This window comes from Zalophus californianus, chromosome 10, assembly GCF_009762305.2.
Source record: "Zalophus californianus isolate mZalCal1 chromosome 10, mZalCal1.pri.v2, whole genome shotgun sequence".
NCBI classification, from domain to species: domain Eukaryota; kingdom Metazoa; phylum Chordata; class Mammalia; order Carnivora; family Otariidae; genus Zalophus; species Zalophus californianus.
In genome coordinates, this window is record NC_045604.1 from 44,336,252 (window position 1) to 44,363,755 (window position 27,504).

At 36.6% G+C, this 27,504-nt stretch overlaps 1 protein-coding gene across 11 annotated transcripts in view; it reads left to right on the plus strand.

The window, feature by feature from the left end:
- SMG7 (SMG7 nonsense mediated mRNA decay factor) overlaps nt 1–27,504 on the plus strand; it is an 84,929-nt gene that overhangs the window by 48,463 nt on the left and 8,962 nt on the right. For 6 of the 11 annotated variants that reach the window (XM_027610312.2, XM_027610315.2, XM_027610316.2 and 3 more), the window contains 13 exons: nt 1,518–1,650; nt 10,155–10,326; nt 11,533–11,604; nt 12,421–12,571; nt 12,958–13,093; nt 17,060–17,222; nt 17,775–17,931; nt 19,004–19,074; nt 20,304–20,364; nt 23,079–23,198; nt 24,053–24,479; nt 26,481–26,625; nt 27,111–27,490. In XM_027610312.2, coding sequence (XP_027466113.1) covers nt 1,518–1,650; nt 10,155–10,326; nt 11,533–11,604; nt 12,421–12,571; nt 12,958–13,093; nt 17,060–17,222; nt 17,775–17,931; nt 19,004–19,074; nt 20,304–20,364; nt 23,079–23,198; nt 24,053–24,479; nt 26,481–26,625; nt 27,111–27,490 — 2,188 coding nt within the window. The remainder of the gene's footprint in view (nt 1–1,517; nt 1,651–10,154; nt 10,327–11,532; nt 11,605–12,420; nt 12,572–12,957; nt 13,094–17,059; nt 17,223–17,774; nt 17,932–19,003; nt 19,075–20,303; nt 20,365–23,078; nt 23,199–24,052; nt 24,480–26,480; nt 26,626–27,110; nt 27,491–27,504) is intronic. The other 5 variants (XM_027610313.2, XM_027610320.2, XM_027610321.2 and 2 more) reach the window with 3 other exon arrangements.

Consider the following 27,504-nt stretch of genomic DNA (forward strand, 5'->3'; position numbering starts at 1 on the left):
ATAGTCTTGGGTGGCAAGAGGAGAAATGCTTGGAGTTGAATGTTTTTAAGGTCTCTTTAGGGCATATCATAAAAACAAATCTATATATATTTCAAGTACTAAGAAATGGTGTTTGGATTCTCTGTATGTGTTCAGTCCTGCATTTAAGCCATGACTAAAAAAAGAAGTTCAATAGTAAGCTTTAGATAAATCTTCTTTGGTAAATGTGATTCTATGAATTTCTCCCAAAGGAAAATATGTTTGCATTGTAAGGGAAGTTCTTCCTTTTATAAAATAAGTAGGTATTTCCTTTTTTTTCCCCCTTAATAAGACTAAAGAAAGATTTTGTATATTTAGGCTATTCCACTTGTTCTTTCTATGAGAGGTGAAATGACAGATGACCAGATTCCCAAGTGAGTAAATAAATGCCTTTTGTGGAAGGCCTTGCCTTATAAATTGGAACAGGGATATTAGGCTGATGGAAAATTAAAAATCAGTTAAGAATATTCTATTTAGTAATGGCTATTACCCTAGGTTGTGGTGAAAATTAGTTTTTCCTATCTTTTACACCTTTCTTAGATACTTTATATTTTTTAGGAGTTCTAGTAATAAAAGAGCTTAATCACAGCCACTTAAAATCCATTTCCATGATATTAGATCACGGATAAAATGTCATCAAAAATGCTGAGGGAGTGATTGTCCTCATATACCATTAAAAACACCCAGTGCTCTTGAGTCTCACAGTTGACATTGATAAAGAATTAGTACTTCCAGGTAGGTTGTCGACCTTTTGTCTGTGTTTGCTTCCTTTCATCAAGGCAGTAACAGCCCCCCTCCATCCTAGTTCATCTTCCCTCTGTGGTTTACAGGTTAAGGAATGACCGTATTTCACCGTAACTGAATTTAAAATGAGTCTCTATACAACTTGATTAATGAAAGACATTTTATAATAGGATTTTGGTATGCCATATTTCAGCATTGTATTTTTTCCTATTTTAAATAGCCAGAATTGAAATGTCAAAAAATGAGCTTATATTTCAAGCTCTCAAGAAAATATTAACCCCAAGAGAAATAAAAGTATTAAATAGAATTAGAACAGAGTACTGTGGGAAATAGATTTTATGGAAATAAGAGATATGGCTTAACATTTTTAAAAAGAATTTTCAAAAAGAATTATTTCTTCACATAATACATGGCGGTTCATTAATAGCTTACTTTTACTTTGGTCTTGCCACTGTAGTTCTGTTTTTGTACTGGGATTCCTAAATAGGCTCTAACTCTAGTAGCTCTAAAAGATTAATAACTGAAGCCACAGTCTGATTATTTGAACATTTGGTAAGTGTTTACTAAGGTCAGTTGGATTCTACTGCATGTCTAGTCTTGCTCAAAGAGGAGCATAAAGTTATTTAAATAAGTGAATAACTTTAATGCAGGTTTACTGTCTAGTTATAACAAACAGTTCTTTCTTGTTCTCAGGGGGACCAGTGTCTGCCCAGTGAGTCACTGCTATACCAAATAGAATTACATTTTGTTTTCAGCTGGAATCATGCCTTTAAGAATCAGATCACAACACTACAAGGCCAGGCAAAGAATCGAGCAAACCCGAATCGGAGTGAAGTTCAGGCAAACCTTTCTCTGTTCCTAGAGGCAGCTAGTGGCTTCTATACTCAGGTGAGTTCTGCATTGTATACCAATTCTTCTAGAAATAGTTGTGAATGTTCTTTGTACATGTCTTGTTGTTCATATAAACGCTTTTTGTTACCACTATGTGTGCCATCCAGGAGTTGATCACCTATAATCTCACATGAATCCCAAATTGTTTACCGTAAGACCTTTCAAACAATAAAGATTCAACTGAAAAAGGTTGACGTTTTGGCTTAAAGGTTGGAGGTATAATTGTGTGAGTAGAAAAAAGGTAATGAGTAGAAACACCATGTCTTAGTGAAACAGCGGAAGTAGTCAGTTATAAATGGTATTAGAACAAATGTGAATTTATGCATATGGGTATAATCATTATGAAAGTCACAGCTGTGTTGTACCAGGCAAGAAATCGTCAAAATTTGTGATAATCAAGTGAGTTTTCATAGTATTATGTGTTCAGTAGAATTTATCTGGGGCTTTAAATGCTATTAAGCTACTTAAGAAATGGAGTAGATTTTTCTCCATTTTAATAATAAGCCATTATTTATCCTCAGAGACTTACCTTGTTCTTGGTTACATCCTGCTATAGCTTCTAAGTCAGGCAAGGTAAAAGAATAAATAAATCTTCAGGGTGCCTAGGTGGCTCAGTCAGTTAAGTGTCTGCCTTTGGCTCAGGTCATGATCTCGGGGTCCTGGGACTGAGCCCCACATAGCTCTTCCTGCTCGGTGGGAAGTTTGCTTCTCACTGTCTCTCCCCTTCCCCATCACTCATTCTCTCACTCAAGTAAATAAAATCTTTTTTTAAAAAAACAAAGCAAAACAATAAATCTTTTGAACAGTGAATTTTCTTTAAGCAGAATCTTTTAGAAAATTTCATCTTATCCATTTGTAGTAGCATTCATAATTAACAAAATGTGTATAATTTATGAGATGAGGTTTTGAAGATCTTGGATTAATGTTTGGCCATTCTCTCTGTGTTGCTTCTTGATCATTGCTACCTGTATTTTGGCTCCATTTTGGTTATATCATCTCTTTGAACAAAGGAAAAGAAAAGACTTTGTGTTGGAAGTTGTCCCATAGCCAGCCATCATCATATAGAGATTATTTGTTTTACTTAAACTAAAACATTCTTCACAGTTCATTATTGAAAGAACTCAAGTATGGTTCTTATTCTCAAAATTCATTTTCAAATGGATGCCAACTTCTAACAGTAGCAGTCGATACTTCTGGAGAGAGGGATTGTGGTATGCCACTAAATAGTCCTTAAAGCAGATGTTAGAGATTAATTAATTCCACAAGTGGCTTTTAAAAGCCTACTATTTTGGGGTGCCTGGGTGACTCAGATGGTTAAGCATCTGCCTTCAGCTCAGGTCACGATCTCCAGGTCCTGGGATCGAGCCCCATGTCCGGCTCCCAGTAGCAGGGAGTCTGCTTCTCCTTCTTCCTCTGCCTCTCCCCTTGCTTGTACTCCTGTCTCTTTCTTTCTCAAATGAATAAATAAAAATCTAAAAAAAAAAATTAAAGAAAGCCTACTATTTGTAAGGTACAATACAGATACTGAGGATATGGAGGGAAAAGAGTCTTTTTCCTTTAAGGGAACATCCAGTCTAAATGAAGAGATGGCTACGTTAATAGATACTCTTTTTGCTTTCTGATTATAAAAATAATGCATACTAATTTCAAGAAACTTGGAAATTACACAAAAATAAAGTATTTTTTAATTAATTCTCCCATTCAGGATAAATTACTACTTTAGTATATATCCTTCTGGTGTTTTAGTAATTTTGTACATAGTTGTACATATCCAGTCTTATATCTGCTTTATAAACATAATGTAAATTTTCCCTTGTATTGTTAAACAGTTTGATAAACATCCTTGTATATAAAGCATTTTCTCTAATATTGGATTATTTCATGATGACAGTTCTTCACTGGATGAATGAAATTTTAAAACTGTTGATACACATTGTTTTACCAAAAGATTATCATTTATATTTTTGTATTTCCATCAGCAGTATTGTATTTCCACCATGCAAGTGTCTGTGTTGATGCATGCTTGCTAGCGTTAAGTGTTCTCAGTAAAAGTAAATGAATAAGTGAATAACTCCTATTTAATAAATGGAAAATAATTTTTCATTTAAAATTTAAAGTCTGGGTTACTAGTGTTGAACTGTTATTCATATTTTATTAGATACTTGTATTTTATATAAATCATCTATTTACATTTCCTGTTCATTGTTTGGACCCTATTTTTTCCATGGTGATTTTTCTGAGCTCTTTATACATGAAAGATATTCTTTTCTATTATTTTTGGCAAATATCTCCAGTTTCTTCTTTTGTTTTTTCATTTTATTTAGAGCTTCCTAACGTTACCAGGTTTGTTGTTTTTTTTTTTGTAATATAGTTTTTTTCTTTGTCCGTAGATCAGTGAGTATTTAATAAGGACAATAATACTTATATGTAAAATTATAATTTAAATCATAAAATTTGAAAATAACACTTGATATCTTACAATAGCATAATGATTAAATAAATTATGGCATATCTGTAAAATGGAAATTTATGAAACTATTATAAGTGATATTTATGAAGATTTTTTAAGATGATGAAAAAATTGTATTGGGTGAAAAAGCATATAAAATTATGTATACAGTTTGACTCAGTATGTTGAGAAGTCTCAGAGCCAGATGCCCATTGACAGATGAATGGGTAAAGAAGTACATATGTATATACAATGGAATATTACTCATAACCCTGACCATATAATCGTCCCTCCCTCCCCCATCACTACTTTCAGCTATGCTTTGTCGAGTTCCAGATTTCCATCATAACTTCTTAGAAAGATTCCGTAACATTCTGGTTGCCTTTCCGTTTTTGAAACCTAGTCTAGGTTTAAAACTCCAGTCTAATTCTGATTCAGATCTGTTTTCCTTCCCCTCCCTATGCAGTAGAACCTGGAATTGTGAATGAACACAGCTGAAGTAGGCGGAGGAGTAGGGGCTCCAAGTAGGGGCGCTGGTTGGGGGTGAGGGAAGGCATCCCCATGTTGCGATGCATTTTTATAATAGCCATTGTATAGTTTGTTTTGTCACTTTGAAACATGATTCTTGACCTTTTTTAAGATGTGATACATATGTAACACATTTCCAAAGTTTTAATTGCACATTGATGAACCAAATCTGCAAGGAAGGAAAGCAAGAATCATCATTTTTATTGAGGGAGCATGGTATTTATAAAAAAAAAATTATGGGCAGAGGAATAATAAAATCATTCAAATTATTTTATAAGGAAAATATATGAGTGATCTAATTTTGAAATTTATTTTTTCCAAGTTTTATAGTCAATGATTTTTCTTCACCTGCTTTCTTTAGGCAGTGGTTGAACAATTACAATAATGGTAGAATGAGCGTTAATAAACTTTTTCAGATATTAGCCTTAATAGGACTTTTTACTTGCATTTTTATGTTGTCTTAGTTTGATCATTGAAACAGTTAATGGTGTTACTAACAGTAATGTTTTATACATTTTTCTGGATTACATGCAGTGCAGATTAAGCCACCAGATTGAGGGAATAGACCAAGTCCAGATCATTGTACAACCTTACAGGCCAATATAAGTTTTGAATTTTAATCTTTAAGTGTAGTTGTAGGCCATTGGAAAGGAGTCTAGGGAGTAACATAATAAAGCTTGCATTTTTAAAAGATTATCCTGGCTGTTGTATGGAGGATGAATTAGTGGGGTTCAGGAATGGAAGCTAATTAGGATGCCCCTGTAATGGAAAACAATTGATGGATTTTTGAAGAATAGCCAGTAGACTTGCTGATGGACCAGATTGGATATGTGAAATCAGGGTAGGGGAAAAATTATCAGGTGACTTGAGTTATCAGATTGAGCAGCTAGATGACTGGTTGTTCCATTTATTGAGATGGGGAGTACTGTAGAGAAAGCAGCTATGTTTGTGTTAAATGAGATAGGCTATTTGAGATCTCAGTGCAGGTGTCAGATAGGAAATTAGATAAACAAACTTGGAACTCAGTGCAAAGGTCAGGGCTGGAGTAAATTTTATGATTACAATAAAGAACCCTGACTTAGTCTGACATTAGTGTTTGGTATTTAAAACCACAGGACTAACAAACATAGTGATTTGAAGGGGCACATGCACCCCAGTGTTTATAGCAACAATGTCTACAGTAGCCAAAATATGGAAAGAGCCAGATGCCCATTGACAGATGAATGGGTAAAGAAGTTGTGGCATATATATATACAATGGAATACTACTCAGCTATCAAAAAGAATGATATCTTGCCATTTGCAACGACATGGATGGAACTAGAGGGTATTATGCTAAGCGAAATAAGTCAGAGAAAAACAGATACGATATAATTTCACCGATATGTGGAATTTAAGAAACAAAACAGGAACATAGGGGAAGGGAAGGAAAAATAAAGTAAGATGAAAATTGAGAGGGAGGCGAACTATAAGAGATGCTGAACTCTAGGAAACAAACAGGTTGCTGGAGGGGTTGGGAGGTTGGGGATGGGTAACTGGGTGATGGGCATTAAGGAGGACACATGATGTAATTGAGCACTGGATGTTATATGCAACTGATGAGTCACTAAATTCTACCTCTGAAACTAACCAACTAACTAAATAAATAAATTTTAAAAACCACAGGACTAGGTGAGAACAGGTTAGCACAAGTGGAGCCACCATTGCAAGAGTTGAAAATCAGACATTGGTGACTTAGAAGCCAAGAGAGAAGCATTTCAGTAAGGAGTAAAAGTGATCAACTTTGTTGAGTGCTACTGAGAAGTCAAGTAAGATGATTAAAAAGTGACCAATTAGATTTGACAACACGGAAGTCACTGGTGACATTAACAAATATAACTGTATTTCTTCATTTCCAAAATATTTTTCATATTTTAACATCTCTAAAACAGGGATAAGTTCACAAAAGATTGTAAGTCACTGTTCAGTTGGCAGTGTTTTTTCTCAATGTTGTGATAAATAATAGTTCATCTTATAATTTATGGTATCTTAGATTTGATGCAATGTGACTTTGGTAAAGTGGTGGGGATAGAAATCTAATTGAAGTGGATTGAGAAGAGACTGATACATGTCATCCTAAGTTATATTTTCTGTGAAGATGGTTTTTACTTCTTAGCTGTCATTTTGTGAGCCATTTAAAGCATAGTACCTCAAGCCAGAACGAAATTCCCAAAGTAAAGATGTAACATTTCTGCTATAGGTTTTTTGAAAACATGAAAGAACCGAACAAACAGTTGTTACTCTAAAAAAGTGAGAGCCAAAAGGAAAGTATTATTAAGTTTCTGTAGTAATTTAAAAGGTGGTATTCTGTACCTTCATCATTTGTTCTCCATTCTTGGCATAGGGTGAAGAGCTAAGGAGCAGTGGAATAGTTTAATACAGAGTTTTCACAGAATAATTGCCAAAAATAGTTCTCAACTTATGAAACATCTCTTTCTCTTCTTCAGTGCCACCTTGTTTCTGCCTCTAAACCCACTAGACATCCTCACCCAGAATCTTTGAGTCAGCAGGAACTTTTCTGGTATCTTCATCTACAGCCCCTGAGTTCAGGCAAAAATTTTATTGGAGACATTACACATGATGCTCCAGCCATGTTTGATTTACTTTTCATGAGCATTCTTTTTTCTTCTTGATAGATGTTCAGTCTTGCCTAATTTTCCAGTCTGTCCTTTCAGTAGCTACTGAACTCCATTCTCCACCATCTGTCATGTTTCTTGTCATCTTCTGCAATCATATGGTTTGGGTGTGGGGGTTTTGTTTTTGTTTTTGTTTTGTTTTGTTTCTTCCATTTTTTGTTCCTCTCCTGTTATTTCTTGCCTTTTATATTTCCTGACTCTAACCATTCTGGGCTTTAACTTGTTTACCTAATTTGATGTCAGCAAATTTCTTGCCCATCACAAATGTATAGGTGTAAGTAAAGCTGAAACAGATAATGTGTATGCTTAGGTAAGAAAGGGTATACAGAACTTGTATTTGGTTATGAAAGTGGTTTTTAACTTAGGAAAAAGGTGGGACATTTCAGATCCTGAGTGGGGTCCTGAGGATGTCTTATTTTATATTTTGAATTCTGCACATGTTAGAAAGGGTGGTGATAGAATCAAGGTATTTCTAATTCTGTATCTTTAGTCAAATCCCATGATATTTCTGTTGCTTTCATATCCTCATCTGAAAAAATGGAGCTTTATAACTACATATACTATATTGTTACTAGTTTATCACAAGGATAAGTGAGACAAATGTATCAAATAACCTAAGAAATAATATTGACTATAGATGTAGATTATTCTGTTGGCTTGTGCTAGCTATCATGTTTGATATCACTTGCCGCTCTCTGCCCCTTCCCTTCCCCACCCCCACTTTATTTACCTGTCTTGCTCATTTGGCTGTGAGTTCTTTAAGAAGGTAGATTTTCTTATCTCTGTTGCTTACCATGGTAACCAAATATTTGAATGAATATATTTGTAAGTAAATATTTGAATAAATGAGAGTAGAATGCAAAGAACTCTGTGGAGGCCAAGAATGAAACCCTTGGGGAGCAAGGTGGCGGGGGGGGAAAGCCTTTGAATAAAGGGGACTGAAAAGGAATGATTGGTAAGACAAAACAAAACAACTAGCAAAGCTCAGTGATCAGCCATAAGGTCAACTGTTTTAAATGCAACAAAGAGGTCCAATAAGATGATGACTGAAAAGTGTCCATTGTATTTGCTTATTAGATAACTGGTTGTCATATGGACAACAGTTTCAGTAGAGTGGTGGTAGGTGGTGGGATGGGAAAAGAGTTTGTGTAGAAGGCAGATCATAATGGATTAAGGAGTGAATAGGAATTGAGAAAGCGGATAGCTTTTACTTTGAAGGAGTTTTGGTAAGAAGGTGAAGAGACATTAGAAGTTTGCTGGAGAAGGAATCTAAGGTCAAGGGGGAGAGTGTTTTGGTTTGGGGGTTTTATTATTGTTTTCTGTAGATGATGCTTGATATTTGTAGGTCACAGCAAAGAAGCATGAGAAGCTGAAAGTAAATTTAAGAGTGAGAGGATGATAGGCAGGAGGCAGACAGGAATGAAATAGGTATGCTCAGACAGAGGAGTTAGTTCTGACCAGGAGGAGGTACCTTTAATAGATGAAAGGAGAAAGGAGGAAAAAATGGGTGGTCTATATAATGTCAGAAGTCCCTTCCAGATCTGTAATACCATCAGATCTGTTATGTATGCAAAGATATGAACTGACCTAGGGCTTAAGAAAATAAATTTCAAGGGGGCACCTGGGTGGCTCAGTTGGTTAAGCGTCAGACTCTTAATCTTAGCTCAGGTCTTGATATCAGGATTGTGAGCTCAAGCCCCATTTTGGGCATGGAACCTACTTAAAAAATCAATCTGTCAATCTGTCTGTCTATCTCAAGGAATTCCTAAAGTCTGACAAATATGTTGGCTTGCATTTAAGTCATATTTGTAACCACCCAATCTTTAGTGTTTTGTGTGTGTGTGTGTGTGTGTGTTTAAGATTATTTATTTGAGAGAGAGAGAGGGAGGTAGAGTGGGTAAGCATAAGCGGGAGGGGCAGAGAGAGGGAGAGAGAATCTCTAGCATACTCTTCATTGAGTGAGGAGCCTGAGGTGGGGCTCGATCTCATGACCTTGAGATCACTACCTGAGTCTCATGACCTTGAGATCACTACCTGAGCTGAAACTAAGAGTCGGTCGCTTAACCGACTGTGCCACCCAAGAGCCCTGGTTTTTATGTGTTCCTAAGAGGAATACTAGATAGATGATTTCTCGGAATTGCTTGTTGAATGTGAATGAATACCCTATTTAGGTGAAGTCTTTTTAAATAATGTTTCTGTTCCTTTTATTTTTTTAAAGATTTATTTATTCATTATTTTAGAAGGGGGGTGGGACAGAGAGAGAGAGAGAGAGAGAGAGAGAATCCCAAGCGGACTCCCTGCTGAGGGCCGGGCCCACCACTGGGCCCATCTCAGGACCATTGAGATCACTGCGTGGGTCAAAATCAAGAGCCAGATACTTAACTAACTGAGCCACCAAGGTGCCCTGCTGTTCCTTCTACTTATTTATTTATTTATTTTTATTATTTTAAAGATCTTATTTATTTGAGAGAAAGAGGGAGGGACAGAGGGAGAGAAGCAGACTCCCTGCTGAGTGTGGAGCCCAACTCATGGGCTTGATCCCAAGACCCTGAGATAATGACCTGACCCAAAATCAAGTCAGATGCTTAACCGACTGAGACACCCAGGTGTCCCCCCTCTGTTCCTTTTAGATGCACATTCTAGATTGCTCTAATACTTCAGAATTTAAAAGATATGATTTATAATAAATGTAACCAGTTATCTGATCCTGTTTTCTTTGAGTCTTTGCTCAGGTCTCAATTGTATATGATATCAGGTACACATGTTAAAGTATACAAACTTTACTGTTAGATCACTTCTGACATACCAGTTCTGACTTATCACTAAATTTTGTTCATGTTTTCCTTGTAGTTATTACAAGAACTATGTACAGTGTTTAATGTAGATTTACCATGCCGTGTGAAGTCTTCCCAATTGGGAATTATCAGCAATAAACAGACGCATACCAGCGCCATAGTGAAGCCACAGTCTAGCTCCTGTTCCTATATCTGCCAGCACTGCCTCGTCCACCTTGGAGACATTGGTGAGCCTTTGGTGTGAAGGAATCGCTAATATAGTCATCTTTTTCTTTGGAGTAGTCATAGAAGGAAACTCTTTTCCTTCAAACTGAGCATGCACACACAATTTAGATAGTTATAAGAGGAAACTGTAAAATGGATATTAAAGAACTTAAATTTTCTCAAAATTTTGGGATTGGCAAAGGATCTTGAAGGTGTCAGCTTTCATGTTAAGATTTAAGTTTTATTCAGACTCATGCAGGTGTAGGCAAATGAATAGCAAAAATGTAAATAAAGCTAAATTTTTCAAAGTGGTGCCATAATATTTTCTAAATTAGAAGTCTGTACTCTTGGAATTGCAGGGTTTATAAGTTACTCCTTCTGAAGCTAGATTGTCTTCTTTCCTTCCTATCAGTGTATTAAAACTTCTTTTTAAATTGTTTCCTTTTTACAGTTAAATTTGTATTTCTATTTTATATATTTTATCTGGGAGTATTCTGTAACTTATCCTTGTTCATCCCTTTAAGGCTAACCTAAAAAGGTTGTAAAACAAATTAACTATAGGATTATGTTTCAACTGTCCTAAAATAACAAGGAATGAAGAACATCACTGCTTTAAGTTCAAAGATTTTAGATTTCTTGATGTCATAAATCATTGACCTCCATGAGGGATCACATCAAAGTAAGCACCAAGTTCTGCACGGAGATTCAGTGAGTAGTGTATTTAGGTTGTTTTTGCTTTTAGTGTTCCTGTACACACACATACTTAATATTGCAGTAGGTATGAGACATCTTTCAAAATCACTTTATAAGATATTGAAGAAATACATAACTTTCAGATCATATTGTATAGTGTTTTTTGTTTTGTTTTGTTTTTAAGTGCCATATAACTCACCCCTTCTTGTGGGCCGGCTCCAGGTCACCAGCATAGTCCATAGTGGGAGCTGGTGATGCATGACACTGGAGGACCTGAAAATGGGGGCTAGGTAAGCTTTAACATTGGTTACATGCTGAATGTCCCAAATAGGGAAGGCCAGATGGACACTTCACACATAATCCTATAGTTAATTTGTTTTAAAGTATTTTCTGTCTTTAATTATCTTAAATTAATTTTAATGTGTTTATTATCTTTAGAACTGAAAACTATAGTTGCTTTGGAAATATTACCCTACTAGTTATTTTTTCGTTAGTTTGCTTGTTTTTAAACTAAATTATCTTTTTTCTCCTCTCAGCTCGATACAGAAACCAGACCAGTCAGGCAGAATCCTACTATAGGCATGCAGCTCAGCTTGTCCCCTCTAATGGTGAGTGGGCCTCTTATGTCAACTTGTGGATGACTTTATAACAATACAGAAAATAACTCAAGGCTCATCTTCCAGGTTTTATGAAAGCAAAAGATTTCGGGGTTTTGGTATTGAGTTTTGGGGATTTGGTATTGATTGATTTGGAGTTGTGGTCATACTCTTTTAAATGTATATTCTATATAACCAGAAATGAATTTTTTTAAATAAGATTATTGTCAGTAAACCAGTATAAATAGACTATCTCCTAATGTGATCTAAAATTGTTTTAACAACTCTGGCTTCCTTAATTACTTATAGAATAATTATCTCTTAATACTACCATTTCCTTACTAGAAAATTTATTTTTTTATTACCTAAAAGACAGGGCTTTTGTCTTTTGATGACCTCAGAATCGGAATTAGCAGTGATTCTTGTGTTAAGCCACATTGAAATTCTTGATTCTGAAAGGAGCCCCTTTGAAGCAGGGGTGGCAGTGTACTCACGGTTTCCTATTGGCCATGGCTGCTTTCCTGCTGCAGTGGCCATAGAGACTCTTAGGCCCAAAAAGCCAAAAAGATTTGCTGTCTAGCCCTTTCTAAAGTCTTCTTTAAACTTAATAGTGCTCTCTTCCCTTATTACGTGCTTAACCTAAACATAGTTGTGCTGTGGTGGGGTGTGCTATTTTAAATTATGCCCATTTGTAATGAGGTAATCATGAGATTTACTTTATAAAATACACCCCATTATTAATTTAACGGTTTAAAAATTGATCATCTGCATTCTGATGGCAAGATTGTGCATCTTGGGTGACTTTAGAATCTTCACTTTCTCCTCTAGGTCAGCCTTATAATCAGTTGGCTATCTTAGCTTCTTCCAAAGGAGACCATCTGACCACAATTTTCTACTACTGCAGAAGCATCGCTGTGAAGTTTCCTTTCCCAGCTGCCTCCACTAATCTACAAAAAGCACTTTCTAAAGCACTGGAAAGGTAGGGTTGACTTTTCCAAGAGGAGTTGGTGTAATCTGGTAGCCTTCACCTGTCAAATTTGGGCATGCAAGAACTAATAGTTACTTGTGTTTCGCTTCTGTTTGCCTAATTTCTAAAAACACCCATATATTTTAATAGTTTTGCATGTAGTCGTTGCTTGGGTTTCAAGCAGTCTGCATCTGATCTGTTCCTAGTAGAGGAGTACAGGCTGCTGAATACTGATGACTCATCTGAGTGTGTTGCAGATGAAAAGTTAGATGCAGAATCCTCTCCTTGTGTATCAGGTGCTCAAATAATGTGTTTTTGCAGACTGAAACCTCTGTTAAGAGGTGTTAGCCATTTTGCTGCTTAAGATTCATGAAAATTTTTCTTTTCTTTCATTTCAGCCGGGATGAGGTGAAAACCAAATGGGGTGTTTCTGACTTCATCAAGGCCTTTATTAAATTCCACGGTCATGTGTACCTGAGTAAGAGCTTGGAAAAGTTGAGCCCTCTTCGAGAGAAATTGGAAGAACAGTTTAAGGTTAGATTTTAAAAATAAAGCATTTTTTGTCTTGTCTGATTCAGGAAGCATAAGATTTGGGGGAAGCTGACTTCCTAGTTTTTATGTCATTATTTAACTGTGAACTGTTGGGTAAAATTAAATTTGAAGCATATGGAATTCTTGCATATAGCATCCCCTCGATTTAAACAGAGATACCGTCTTTAGAGAAACATCGCAGCAGTGTTTTCACTAAGTAGCTGCCATTTGGCAGAAGGTACCAAAGTGGGAAAAAACAACTCCTCCTTCCTTCCTTCTCAAATCAAGCACCTTTCTTTCTCAGTTTTGAAAGTACTACTTTTGATGGTTTTTATATCCTTAGGTAGGCTTCTGATACTTACTTTATAATATTTCCATTCTGTAAACCTAGTTCTTTATTCTCACTGTGTTTTGATCCATTGGGATTTGTGGTAGTTCAAAGGAAAGGAATAAGAATTTCATTCAACAGGACTGTATTTTACTAATTTGTGTAAGGAGATAAAATTAAGTAACCTTTGTTCATATGAAAATAATCTTTTATTAGTATATTAACAGTTTAGATGTAGTATAATATGTAAAATATGGCAGGAGTCAAGATTAAATATTAACTTTATTTTTAATTCATTTATTCAACAAATATTTGACTGCCTGTTGTGTCAGTCACTGTTTTAGCCACTGGGATCAATAGCGAACAAGACCGTCTAAAGAACATTTTATATTACTTGGTTATTCCTGGGTATCTAAACACTTGGGGAATTGTCTATAACTGCCTTACAGTTTTATAAGTATTATAAAAGTAACACATTCCAGAGATTGTAGAACTTAGATACTTAAGAGACATAAATTAACCAAATATAGTCAACGTGAAGTAGTTTTTACAGATAATCATTTTGGCAGTTGACACTTTTTATGTATAAGAGATTGTACTAAATAACTATAAGAGAAATAGTTTGTTTTAAAATAAGCTTTAGAGTCCCCTGTTGTTTTCTGCTTCTTTTGGTGGCCTATTTAAACTTTTAGCCCATGATTTATAGAGTCGGGTGCATGAAAGGAACAGCTAATTTTTATGTCCTAAGCTCTTCTGCCTGGACAGAACAAACAAATCTAAATAGTTTTATTTTAAGTGTTCAGATATATGAAGGATTATTTTAAAATAAATTATCTTTGTCTTTTCTGAGGTCAGAACTGAAATTAAATCTTAAATCTTAAAAAAGAGATCTGTAGGGGGTTGCTGGGGATTCTCTCTTTTGAGGACTTAAAAGTCAGGTTGACAGCCATCTTTCTTGGATGGTTTAGGTACAGTTCTGTAAAATAGCAGGGGATTGGACCAGATGACCTCTTGAGATTGCTCCTGGCTCTGTGTCTATGAAAGATATACTCCCTAAGTGGGGAGAGAGAGGGATCCTACCTTAATGAAATCTTCTCTATGTAAGTTATTCTGGTCTAGAATCTAGTCATTTTGCATTCGATTCAACCTCAAACACTGATATTCTCTTCAAATATATATATATATTTTTAAAGATTTTATGTATTTATTTGAGAGAGAACATGCATGCACTTGAGCTGAGGGGAGGGGCAGGGACAAGCGGCTCCACCCTGAGCAACTGAGGCTGGAGCCCAGTTTGGGGCTCAATCTCAGGACCCTGAGATCATGATCTGAGCCAAAACCAAGAGTCCCACACTTAAAGACTGACTGAGCCACCCAGGTGCCCCTCAAATATGTATTTCTGTATATAAAGTTGTGGGGGGTTTATGTGGGCAGTTGTAAATAGACTTTGAAGTATCATTCCAACACTCTGAAGTTAAACATAGTATGAGGCAGATCTATTTTAAACTTTACTCATTTCTGAAACATCAGAAGAACATTGTTGGAATGAAATTTTAGCATAGTTGAGCAAATATTCAAGTGTTTCTAAAGCGTATGTAGATGATTAGTATCATCTACATGTAAACTTCAGTGTGTCTAACTAGAAATCATTAGCTCCTAGGTTGAGGTTTATTGAAATATTTAAGGCCTGGGGTTTAGGAAATGAGACTGTGTGCTATTTTTTCATGGTATTAGCTCAGTATATTCTTCAAGGGCTCTTGAAAATGTCTTTGAGTAACAGTGTGTCAATTCCAATCTGATTTTGTTCCTGGTGAGGCCTTTACTTACTACAGTGCAGTCTAAATTTTATGAAATTACAACCAAATAGTTACACATTTACTTACAAAGGTGTGGGTTATGCCTTCACTAAGTACTTATTGAGTACCTACTGTGTACCGTACACTTTTCTAGGCTCTTGGAGACAGAAGGGAGAACAAGACAAAGTCTGTGCTTTCGTGAAATTTTACATTATCATTTGCTAGTACTTAGGCTGCACTCATGCATTAATGCTTCTGTGCATACACTAGACAGTCCCTTAAAGGGCTGTGATTGTCTTCTATTGGGTATTGCCATCTAAAATAAAATGCCCATGGATTAGTAGATACATTGTTAAATTTTACTCATAAGGAAAAAATGCTTTTTGAAAAATACAAGCTAATATTCTCATTTTATGCCAGTATTATGTATTTGTGTAAATGGTCAGTTTATTTAAAAGGTTGGATGTAGAGATTGAAGGAGAACTTCTATGGGAGAAATCTGAAGAAGAGATACAATTTCAGGATGTTTTACAAAAGAAAGGAAAGAAAAATGCTTGATGCCTTTGGAAAAGGAATAAGCATTCTAGATGTATATACTGGAATGGCAGATGGCAAGGAGGCTGAGAGAGAGAGTAGTTTAAGTGGAATTGAATTGTACTTTTCTGCCATGATAATGTAAAAGACCTTGCTAATAGAATCATAAAACTTACTCTGGATATTTCAGATTCTTTATATAAATAGAAAAAAAAAATCTTTGGAGCTGGACAAAGGCAGCTCTAAATTTCTGAGATGGTAGGATCTCCTCACTGCTGGTAGAACTGTAATTAAGGTTATCTGTTTCCCACCGTAAGGCTAGTGACAGTGAATCCCCACTTGTATCCATTTCCTGAGAGGGAAGGAGGTTGGCTCTAGGTTAAGTGTAGGGTGAAGCCAGGATATCATCTCTAGTAGCTATCAGTTGGTTAGGACTTGCGTTTGAAAAATATTTTATATGGGAATAAGCTAAAATTACTGCAAATGCTAAGGTAGAAGGGTGATTAAGTTGAGGCCACAGCTGAGAGCATAGTAAGTGATTTCTTTCTTATAATAACCTGGTTAGCAGGTTGCTATGAACAACACGTAGTTATTAAGTAAAAGAAATTTAATGATGAAGATCATGCATGTGCTTTTCTAAAAGGGGAAAATGTCAGTGTTATAATTTGTAGAAGTTGCCTATAACACATTATTGTTCTAGTATATTATTTACCCTGTGTTCCAAAGTAGGTTCTTGCTATCTACCTCATTTATAAGTAAGTTTCTTTAACTGTGTCAAGCCTTTGAAAGAGTAAACTTTATGACAAATTTTGGAAGTCATACTTTATGTATAACTTATTTACGTATGACCAACAGTTCAAAAACATTTTTTAGTCTTTTAGTTTGAAATTTTCCTTTTTACTGTGTACATCTTCTTTCTAGTCATTGGTTCCAACTTAATATTTTACTATGTATGCATTTCTTAGAAAACCACTTCTGATGGATTAAGATGTATACATTTATTAACTGATGCCCAAAACTTTTTCCTCATCATATTAAAAAATATGCAGTGTCTCAGGGAAAAGTATTGTGAAAAACAGCTCAAAGAGCTCTGTGGTGTCTGGGCTAATTCTTTTCAAGGCAAAGAGTCAGTATGAGAAACATCAGACCCCCTCAGACTCGATTAAAAATCCTGGGATTAAGGGTGGAGACATTTACTCATCCATAGCTCTGTTAGTCATGTGGCTAAATGCAGACCACCAGTTTAATTCTTGTGTGGAAAGTGGCTTCTGTTCTTGATAATGTATGCAGTATTTCTCTTGTCTTTTACAGAGGCTGCTATTCCAAAAAGCTTTCAACTCTCAGCAGTTAGTTCATGTCACTGTCATTAACCTGTTTCAACTTCATCACCTTCGTGACTTTAGCAATGAAACGGAGCAGCATAGTTACAGCCAAGATGAGCAGCTGTGTTGGACACAGTTGCTGGCCCTCTTTAGTAAGTATTAAATCATTTACTCTTCTTCAGAAAGCATAATCTAGGCATTTTCATCATTGTAACAGAGTACTAGTGACATATGAAAATGTGTCCTATATGTCCTACTATTGAATCAGGAGGCCTAAATCCCAAGTTCTATCCTTTTATCTACTCACATTCCCCTCATCAACTGTATCTGTAACATCTTTTATTTAAGATTTCATTTACTTATTTGACAGAGAGAGAGAGAGAGAGAGAGAGAGCGCACAAGCAGGGGGAGCAGCAGAGGGAGAGGGAGAGAAGGCAGCTCCCCCGCTGAGCAGGGAGCCCGATGCGGGGCTCTATCCCAGGACCCTGGGATCATGACCTGAGCTGAAGGCAGACGCTTAACGACTGAGCCACCCAGGCACCCCTGTAACATTTTTAACATGGGGAAAAATGCCTTTTTAGAAAAAAGCTATGAGGTATTTGTGTTAAGTAGGCTACAGCATAAGGCTCATAATGATAGTTTAATTTGGACTGGTACATAGTTTCAAATATCTTATGCTTTCTAAATACATTTTTTTCTTTAAGTGTCTTTTCTTGGCATCCTGTGCAAGTGCCCTCTCCAGAACAAGTCTCAGGAGGAGTCCTACAATGCCTATCCCCTTCCTGCAGTCAAGGTCTCCATGGACTGGCTGAGACTCAGACCCAGGGTCTTTCAGGAGGCAGTGGTGGATGAAAGACAGTAGTAAGTGTCTTATAATTTCATACTAGCTTATGTGCTTTGTTTGTTTGATATTCATAGATGTGTAGAAACTGCTTCCTAAAACACAGCATTTGAACAATGGAAGACTTTGTATTTTCCACCTACTCTCTGGAAATTGAACTGAAGACATCTTTGTGTGCTTTTCATTTATTTGTTTGAATTTCTCATGTGAGGCACAATCTTAAGGATTTCTGGCTCCCTGTTTGTCCCCCCCCCCCCCCCCCCCCCCGGCTGCCATCATGGGGAAAAAGCATTTTTCACATTTCAAGGTGAAATTGAAGTAAAACCACTTTGTTTCTTACCTATTACAATATGCTCCAGTTTTCTGTTTAGAAGTTGAAGAGAAGTGATTTTTTACTTTTTCCATTATTTCTGTTTGATACTGTTGATACTACCCTAGAGTAACACCCGATTTGAGTTGTATTTGCTTGTTTTGAGCATAGAAGGTTGGAAATTATTTTGGCTCTCACCGTTTTCTCTGTAATCTCTACTCAGAATAATTCTGATGTTTCTTAGGAGCTTTTGATTTTACGGTGACAAATGAAAGCTTTCAGTTTACCTTGATATTTTAACAATATGTGGATTTTTTTTGTATCATAAAGAAAAAGGCATATTCTGGAATAGAGAATGTAATTTGTCTATGGTGTACCCAGACCCTGTCACAGATTAAGAACTAGCAGTGGGTTCCATAACTGATAATGAATGTGACAGCTCTATCAAAACATAGTATGTTGTTTCTCTAGTCAGTGTGTTCTCAGTAAGTATCAAGTATCAGTGTTTAAAACTAACAAATTATTTTCACTAATTGTTAAATTAAGAGCCTGGGAAATGATCTACAGTAGTAGGTCTCTGTTGTACAAATTTGACCCTTCTTGTGTATCTTTTATCTAGACATCTTTGAAAATAGGTTTTAGGAAATCATACAGCCTTTAAAATGCTGAAGCCAGGGGAAAAATACATAACGTCTAGGCCCTTAGATAACATTGTCATGGCTTATTGGTGTTCTGGTTTTCTCTGTTTTAAACAAAGTCTGAAATGTCTCTTTAATTTACAGCATTTGGCCCTGGCTAATTTCTCTTCTAAATAGTTTCCATCCCCATGAAGAGGATCTTTCAAGTACTAATGGTAAGGGCTACCTTAATGTTATATTGTTGACATTGTTCTGTATCACTAATACTAGGCTTAAGGCCAAAGAAAAAACAGGCTTTTGTTAAGTGTTTGACTTTAAGTTCAGTATCTCAGAAGTGACTTCGAACTCTATACTCATCATGATTATAAGAGGATGGAAGTAGAGGTAATGTTCTTCCAGTTCTTCCAGCAGCATATTCTCCTATTTAGCTACATTTGAATAGGAGTCCCAAGAGTGCAATACCTTTAAATTCTTTCTGTCTTCTTCCCTTCCTCCTCATTCTTACTATTTTTTTTTTAAAGGAACTAATGTGAACAGCATTACTCTGTTAAAGTAATACCTGCTTATTATAGAACATCTGGGACATTCAAACATTAAGAACAGGAGTAACCCATGGTTCTCTCATACAAAGATACTTTGTGCTATTCACATGATAGTGTATTTCTTGGGACATTTTTCTTATGTGTACATACACCTGCCTGTGATTGATATCTGATACAGCTTCGGGCCTGCTTTTTAAAGTTAACATTATATTGCTAGCATTTTCCTTTGCCATTTAAACATTTTGAAACATGATTTTTACTGGCAGCATGATAATTCTGCCCTGTGGATATGCCATCATGTATTTAATCATTGTCTATTTGCTTTAAAATTTTCCCCATTATAAATAATTCTGTACTGAACAATCTATAGTTGACTCCTTTCTGATTATTTTACTCCTATCAGATCAGTGCTTCTCAAGCGTTAATTTGCAAATGCATCACCTGGGATTTTGTTAAAATGCAGTTTATGATTCAGTAGGTTTGGGATAGTGCCTAAGATTCTGCGTTTCTTACAAGCTCCTGGGTGATGTTGGTGTTGTTATTCAACACTTTGAGTAACAAGGAGATAATCTAAACAATGGGATTACTGGATCTGAGGCTATGAATTTTTAAGGCTGCTAGGGAAAAAAGGTCCCATCGGCTCCATCCTCCTTAGCATTGAGTAGTGGGTAAGTAGTAGGGGACAGTGCCAAGGGCCCAGAGGCAACCTGCAGGAATTTGATAAATGAATTCTGTTACCAGGATTACTGTAGAGAAGAGCAGAGAACTCTGAGCATTATAGATAGCGTTTTTTTTTTTCTGTATAGAAGATTGTAATTTTCTTCATTTAGTGGACAACATTCTGCTGATTAACAGTTTTTAAATTAAAATGTTTACAAATCTTGCTTTCTGCCTTTCTGTAGCTACACCACTTCCAGAGGAGTTTGAGTTACAAGGATTCTTGGCTTTGAGACCTTCTTTCAGGTAGGTGGCAGCCGAATGAGGTTTATTTCATTACCAGTGATTACAGTATTAAAATGGGAAATCAGGCTTGGGTGTAGAAGAACCTTTGATTTATCCCAACTTTGTCTTATTTTCCTAACAGCAACTAAAAGCAGAAGTTTTTGATATGAAATGGATTTGTATATGTCATGTGTTTACCTGCTGTGTAATACAGTACTAAGTGCTTTTACAAATATGGGGGAAAGGAAAGAAAAAGAAAATTGCTTCTCCCAAGTGATTTATACACTGGATTTTTTTTTAATAGTTTTATACTTTGTTGAAATTAGAGGGGAAGTCTCAAAAATGGAAACTAAATGTAAACCAAAGGATATTGCTTGACATTTTTCATATCAATAAAGATGATAAAATAGTTTGTTTTTATAGTCATTCTTGTCTCTTCTCCTCCTTTCAGAGGAATAACTTTATTCCTTTTCAAGTGTAACTCTTTCATCTGTGTCCTTGATCCTACCCCTTCTTGCCCCCCTACCTGTTACCCTCTCTCTGTTGTATTTCCAGTATCTTTTTATTTTTTTAACAACCAGTTACTTCGTTTTAGTAGCCTAGTAACATTCAGGTATACCTTTTCTTTTTAAAAGAATTCACAACCCCATTTTTCTCTGATGTTGCCCTTTCTCTTCATCATCAGACTTCTTAAAAGGGTAGTTAGTGTGTGACCCTGCTTCACTCCCAGTCATTTCTCAGCCTCCTGCAACTTAAACTATTAGTGCCTTCCTGGTGACCAACTCCATTGACTTTGTAATTTTCATCCTGTTCAGTTTTCTCTGGCATTGAGTCTATTGATCCCATTCCTTCATGAAGCCTCCTTTTTCTCAGCTCTGCCATCATATTCCATCTCTTTCACTTTCTTCTGTACCACATGCCTCAGAGTATTATCCTCCAGAGGTCTTTCCTACCCTTCCCTTCCCACCTTCTGCATTCTCCCTGGTGATCAGATCCATCCTTTTGTCTTGAGCTTTCATCTCTTGGATAGTAAGTCCAAAATTTTCAGTTCTGACTTTTTTTTTGGAGTTTGGACTCCTATTTTAACCATCTGATATCTCTTACACATTTCAAACTTCAGTGTGACCCAAAAGGGCTCTTATTTTCCTATCTGGTCAGCAAAAAATGATCTTTCTATATTTATCTGTGTGCCATTAACCACCTACATGAACTCTAAAAAAAAAAAAAAGAAAAATCCTTATTTCCATTAATCTTTCTCACCAAGTCTTTGTAAATCTGTGTTTAAAATGCCTTTTAGATCCAACTCCTCCCATTTATTTCCGTTTAGTTTCAGGGTTTTGTCACCATTAACCTGGAGTATAAAAAACTTCCTAACCAACCTCCCTACTAAGAGTCCCTCTCCTTCTTTAGGTCATTTCTGCCATGCTTCCATAATTATATTTTAAATATAGACCTGTTAATGTCCCATTACTGATAAAAAAGACTTCAATTCAATCACCCCCAGTAGTTCCAATATCTTTTTTATTTTTATTTTTTTATTTTATTTTTTTTAAAGATTTTATTTATTTGAGAGAGAGAATGAGAGAGAGAGAGCACATGAGAGAGGGGAGGGTCAGAGGGAGAAGCAGACTCCCCGCCAAGCAGGGAACCTGATGTGGGACTCAATCCCAGGACTCCAGGATCATGACCTGAGCCCAAGGCAGTCGCTTAACCAACTGAGCCACCCAGGCGCCCTCCACTATCTTTTTTAGCTTCATGTCCAAGTGCTTGATTTTTCAACCATATTTTCTGCCACCTCCACCCTCCTTTCCCCTAATACTTAACATACTATACATCCACTGTGTCCTATTCTTGAGTAACTATTTTTATTCCTCCAAGACTTTGTTTATGCTATGCCTGGAACAGTCCGTTTTCCTCTTCTGCCCTTCCCTTACCAACCTGTATGTACTTGCCACACCTGTCAAAGCCTAGCTCCGGTAACACTCTGTGAAGCCTTTTCAGAGCTTATCAGAAGGAACAAGCCCTCCTATTATTACTATGCTTATTCTTTGCATAGTTTTTATTGTAATACTCATCAAATTGATTCATAGTCCCTTATTTCATCTTTATGATGGAGACTATTTCTCTTTCTCATTTATTTTTGTGTATTCGGCATCTAGCCTACTACCTGGCAATGTTTAGATACTTTTTAAAAAAATACTGCATTTAATGGGGAGAAATCTGAAAAATCCTTATTTTTTTCAGGTTGATTTACCTTTCTAATGTCAATGAGATTTTTGCTCGATATACTTGGTGATATGTATACATTTTTCTGATTTAGGGCCACCTAAAGTGCATAGATTAGCAGTTTGTTAGAATAGGCATACTTAGAGACCCCTAGCATTTCAATGGTCATTTCAAACAAATTACACAGAATACAAGGTAAGTGTTAATGAAAACTTTTACAGTAAAATTATCTTTCCTAATAAAATACTGTGATTTATTTGAGCTCCTCATTTAGAAAGAAAAATTTAAGTAAAAGTATGTTAATGTAATGAATTTGCAGGTTGTCTTTTTTGCTTTGTTTCATTGTACTTCAAATCTTTGGGAGCTTATATTGAAATGCAGTTGATTACATCAAGTAGCTAGCCTGTATAGAAAAATCTGAAACCATTGCAGTTAAATAGGTGAACTTGGTTGCCTGTGAAATATCTTTCAAAGTTTAATTTTGGATAATTTGCTTATATCAATTTTAGGAACTTGGATTTTTCCAAAGGCCACCAGGGTATTACAGGAGACAAAGAAGGTCAGCAACGACAAATACGGCAGCAGCGCTTGATCTCTATAGGCAAATGGATCGCCGATAATCAGCCAAGGTATTTCTCATCAGATACACTTACACACCTCACATGTGTTTCAGGCTCTGGCATAATGCTATTGATTATAAACTCTTCAGTTAAAATGTTGGTAACACAATATCAAATTACCCTGGTGATCCTAAGTATACTCCATTTAATCTCTGTTCTCCCTATTACACTGCCTAGTGTAGAGAAATAGGCTTTGTCTCCCTTGTTAATCATGAGCTTCTGTCCTAATTTATAAACATCTGTGCAAATCTAACTAAATGGTATGTTCATGATTATGGTGATTTGTATTGACGGGCGTGGTGGTCAGTTTCAGTTAGGACAGCTCAGAGTCAGTTAAGTTTCTAGTTCTGCCACTTCCCTAGGTGTGTGTCCTTAGGATCTCCCCAGTTGATTATAACCTTCCCAAAGTCAGTAACTGTTTCATATTAATTTCTCTCAATCCTCATATTAATTTCTATATTCAGGCTACTGTAAGCACTTAAATGGTTGCATGTTTGAATGAACTTAGTCCTTCTGAGCTCTAGTTTTTACACCTATAAATGAGGAATTACAGATTGCCACTTCAAGGGCCTAGTCTAGTGCCTTGTACTTAAGACATGCTCAGTAAATGTAGCTGTAATTAGTAGAAGACATTAAAAGGGCATGGGAATGTGTTGTGGGGATGCTAAGCAATTATGAGAATCTAAATTTTTCTGTAACACTTTTTAGGTTATATAAAAATAGATATGTTATACTGTGATACCCGACTGTTTTCAAGTCTTTGGGACCGGGGATGTACTGACTGTTGGGTCCAGACTCAGTTCCATTGTTAGTGTTTTTTAGGTTAATGGTTTTCATATATGGATTTATTTTTACTTTTTTAGGCTGATTCAGTGTGAAAATGAGGTAGGGAAATTGTTGTTTATCACAGAAATCCCAGAGTTAATACTGGAAGACCCCAGTGAAGCCAAAGAGAACCTCATTCTGCAAGAACCATCCATGATAGAGTCACTGGCTTCGGATGGGAACCCAGGACTAAAATCAGTGCTGTCCACGGGCCGTAATCTAAGCAACAACTGTGACCCAGGAGAGAAACCAATGGTCACCTTCAAAGAGAACATTAAGCCGCGAGAAGTGAACAGAGACCAAGGAAGAAGTTTTCCTCCCAAAGAGGTGAGAAGGGACTGTAGCAAAGGAATTACTGTAACTAAGAATGATGGAAAGAAGGACAACAGCAAGAGGAAAACAGAAACCAAGAAATGCATCTTAGAAAAGTTACAGGAAACAGGAAAGCAGAGTGTGGCAGTGCAGGTAAGCTGTATTTAAACTATAATGCAGGTAGAGGAAGGCTCACACAAAAGGCAAGATTTTCATTTTGTTCCTAAAGCCTTGAGAATTGGCTCTTCTGGAAGCTTGAATGCGTTCTTTGAATGCCACACAGTAAGGTCACGTAAGAGCTATGGTAGGTGGCTACTCCATCAGTTCTTGGAAATTGTAATGTGAGTAAAAAAAAAAAAACTCAACCTGATTTGACATTTTTATCAATCCTCTCCAATTGAAGTGGTTTGAAATGACCAGTTGCAGACCTATTAACTACGTGAAGAGTTCTGTTTTCTTTGGAAAGTGTAACTGCCATTTGTTAATGTTCTATTGGGAAATTTGGGGTCTTTTATAGATCCAATAGAACCAAGAATATATTAAGGCTTATAATTTTTTGTTTTTTTTTAGTTCACTATAAGAAATAAACGATATTCTTGGAAAAAGACAAGGCTCTTTTTCTTGGCATTTATACCTGTCCCAGCCAGTAGCATTGTATTACTTCAGTGTTATCCTGACTCATGGGAATTTGTAAAATAAGAATTTAAGTCTCTTGCTGGGAAAAGGTAAACACTGCTCAATTATTTGTGACTTTGTTTTTCTTAAACCTTTCCAAAGAGATACAGACGATTACATATAAACAGAAAAGGTCTTTGCTCTGTGCTGGTTTCATTTATACCATATATGTTTGAACAAAGACCTAAGTAGCCATTTGATTTGTTAGCACATTTTAGCAAATGTATTTGTTTGCAGTAGGCATGAGGACCCTTATTGAAGTCTGCTTGCAAATTAATAGTGCCTTCAGGGTATTTCACCTACAGAGTTTTTTTGGGAAACAGAAAAATAACATAATAGTTACATTTTAAGATTAATAGTAGGGGGAGAAACAGAGAAAAACATGGTAGAAATTGAGAAAAGGCATGGGGAGAGAGAGGTGCTGGGGAAAAGCAAAGAACAAACCAAATGAACTATAAAGCCAAAGGGCCAGTGTTTTAAGGATGAGTCCAGTATTTTCCTGCCTGCTCTGCCTCCGTTCTCTGCAACTGCCTCCCAACAAGGGCCAGACTGAAAGTCTCCTTTCTGGTCTCTCTTCCCTCTTAAATCTGCTTCTAGATGATTAAAGAAAGCCTGGCAGGAGTCAGTATATTACCACTCTCTGTACCTCATCCTAAGGTCTCTGTAAATGTCACCTGTTTTCCTTCATTTTGAGCAACCCATATGACATCATATTCTCTGTAGCTCATTGTGTAGGATCTAGGGGCCTGCTCCTTACTGCTGAAAGTATCCTTATTTATTCTAAAGGGGTGTCAGCCTTGCAGGTGGATACCTGACTGGTATGCTTAAGGCTGCCCAGATGAAATTAAACTGAGGGCCAAAGTATCTCCCCTGTGGGTTAATAATCATCGTTATTAATTCATAATTCATGTATGTTGTTTAATGAATTCAAGTATAAAGGGCGCTGGGGTCCATAATAGGTGGTATAAGATTACAGGCAAGTTTCGGGGCACCTGGGTGGCTCAGTCATTAAGCATCTGCCTTCAGCTCAGGTCATGGTCCCAGGGTCCTGGTATCGAGCCCCGCATCAGGTTGCCTGCTTCTCCCTTTCCCACTCCCCTTGCTTGTGTTCCCTCTCTCGCTGTGTCTCTCTCTGTCAAATAAATAAAATCTTTAAAAAAAAGAAATTATAGGCAAGTTTTTTAACCTGTTGGCGAGACGTGTCTCATTTGTAAAACAGATGAACTCTCAGGTCCTTTCCGTATTTAGTATTTTTATGATCTTGTGAAAGGAAAATAGTTACGCTAGTAAAACTAAGCCCTTATATCTTTTATTGACAATTAAATAATTTATTTTGATTTTCCCATTTTTAATTTAGGTAAATTTAAATACCTTCATAAGCTTTTTTTTGTGTGGACATAATGGGGTTCTTAGAGTAGGTGCTTCTTTCTGACACATTTGAGTTTCAGATTATTATAGTTTTGCTTCTGTTGGTCATAGGTAAAATCCCAGACAGAACTAAGAAAGACTCCAGTGTCTGAAGCCAGGAAAACACCTGTAACTCAAACCCCAAGTCAAGCAAGTAATTCCCAGTTCATCCCCATTCATCACCCTGGAGCCTTCCCTCCTCTTCCCAGCCGGCCAGGTAAATACACATTTTATACTTTGTTCTACTTAATCTCATCTGTGTATGAGTTTCTGCTTGTTAATTGAATAATTTACAGTCTACTGGAGTTATATTACTAAACCGTAATGTTAAAAGGTAGAAGGAAGTTCTCTTTTCTCTAATGCTTATGAAGTTATTTTTGAGCCAGTTCTCTAGTTTATATACAAATGCATGTTTGTTATCATGGCAGAATTCCCATCACTAAACTTGGCGTTAAGAAACCACCTTTGGAATACTCCAGTTGCTTCAGTGGATAGAAATAGCAGCCACTACTCTAATTTAATTCTTGAAATCAAGTTAAAGATTGATGCTTGATCAGTCTCACTTGATGGTTGCTCCCTGTTTTTTATAATTTATTAGAGGACCTCCTCTCTACCCTACCCCATGTCCCCCTCAGATGACTTATTTTTGTCTTTTGCTAAGTGCCTTTAGAACTAAAGCTGCTGTGTTCTTCTATTTTGAAGGGTTCCCGCCCCCCACATACGTTATTCCCCCTCCTGTGGCATTTTCTATGGGCTCAGGTTACACCTTCCCAGCTGGTGTTTCTGTCCCAGGAACCTTTCTTCAGCCTACAGCTCACTCTCCAGCAGGAAACCAGGTGCAAGCTGGGAAACAGTCCCACATTCCTTACAGCCAGCAACGGCCCTCTGGACCAGGGCCAATGAACCAGGGACCTCAACAACCACAGCCACCTTCCCAGCAACCCCTTACATCTTTACCAGCTCAGCCAACAGCACAGTCTACAAGCCAGTTGCAGGTTCAAGCTCTAGCTCAGCAACAATCCCCCACAAAAGCTGTGCCGGCTTTGGGAAAAAGCCCTCCTCACCACTCTGGATTCCAGCAGGTAAGTTACAGTTG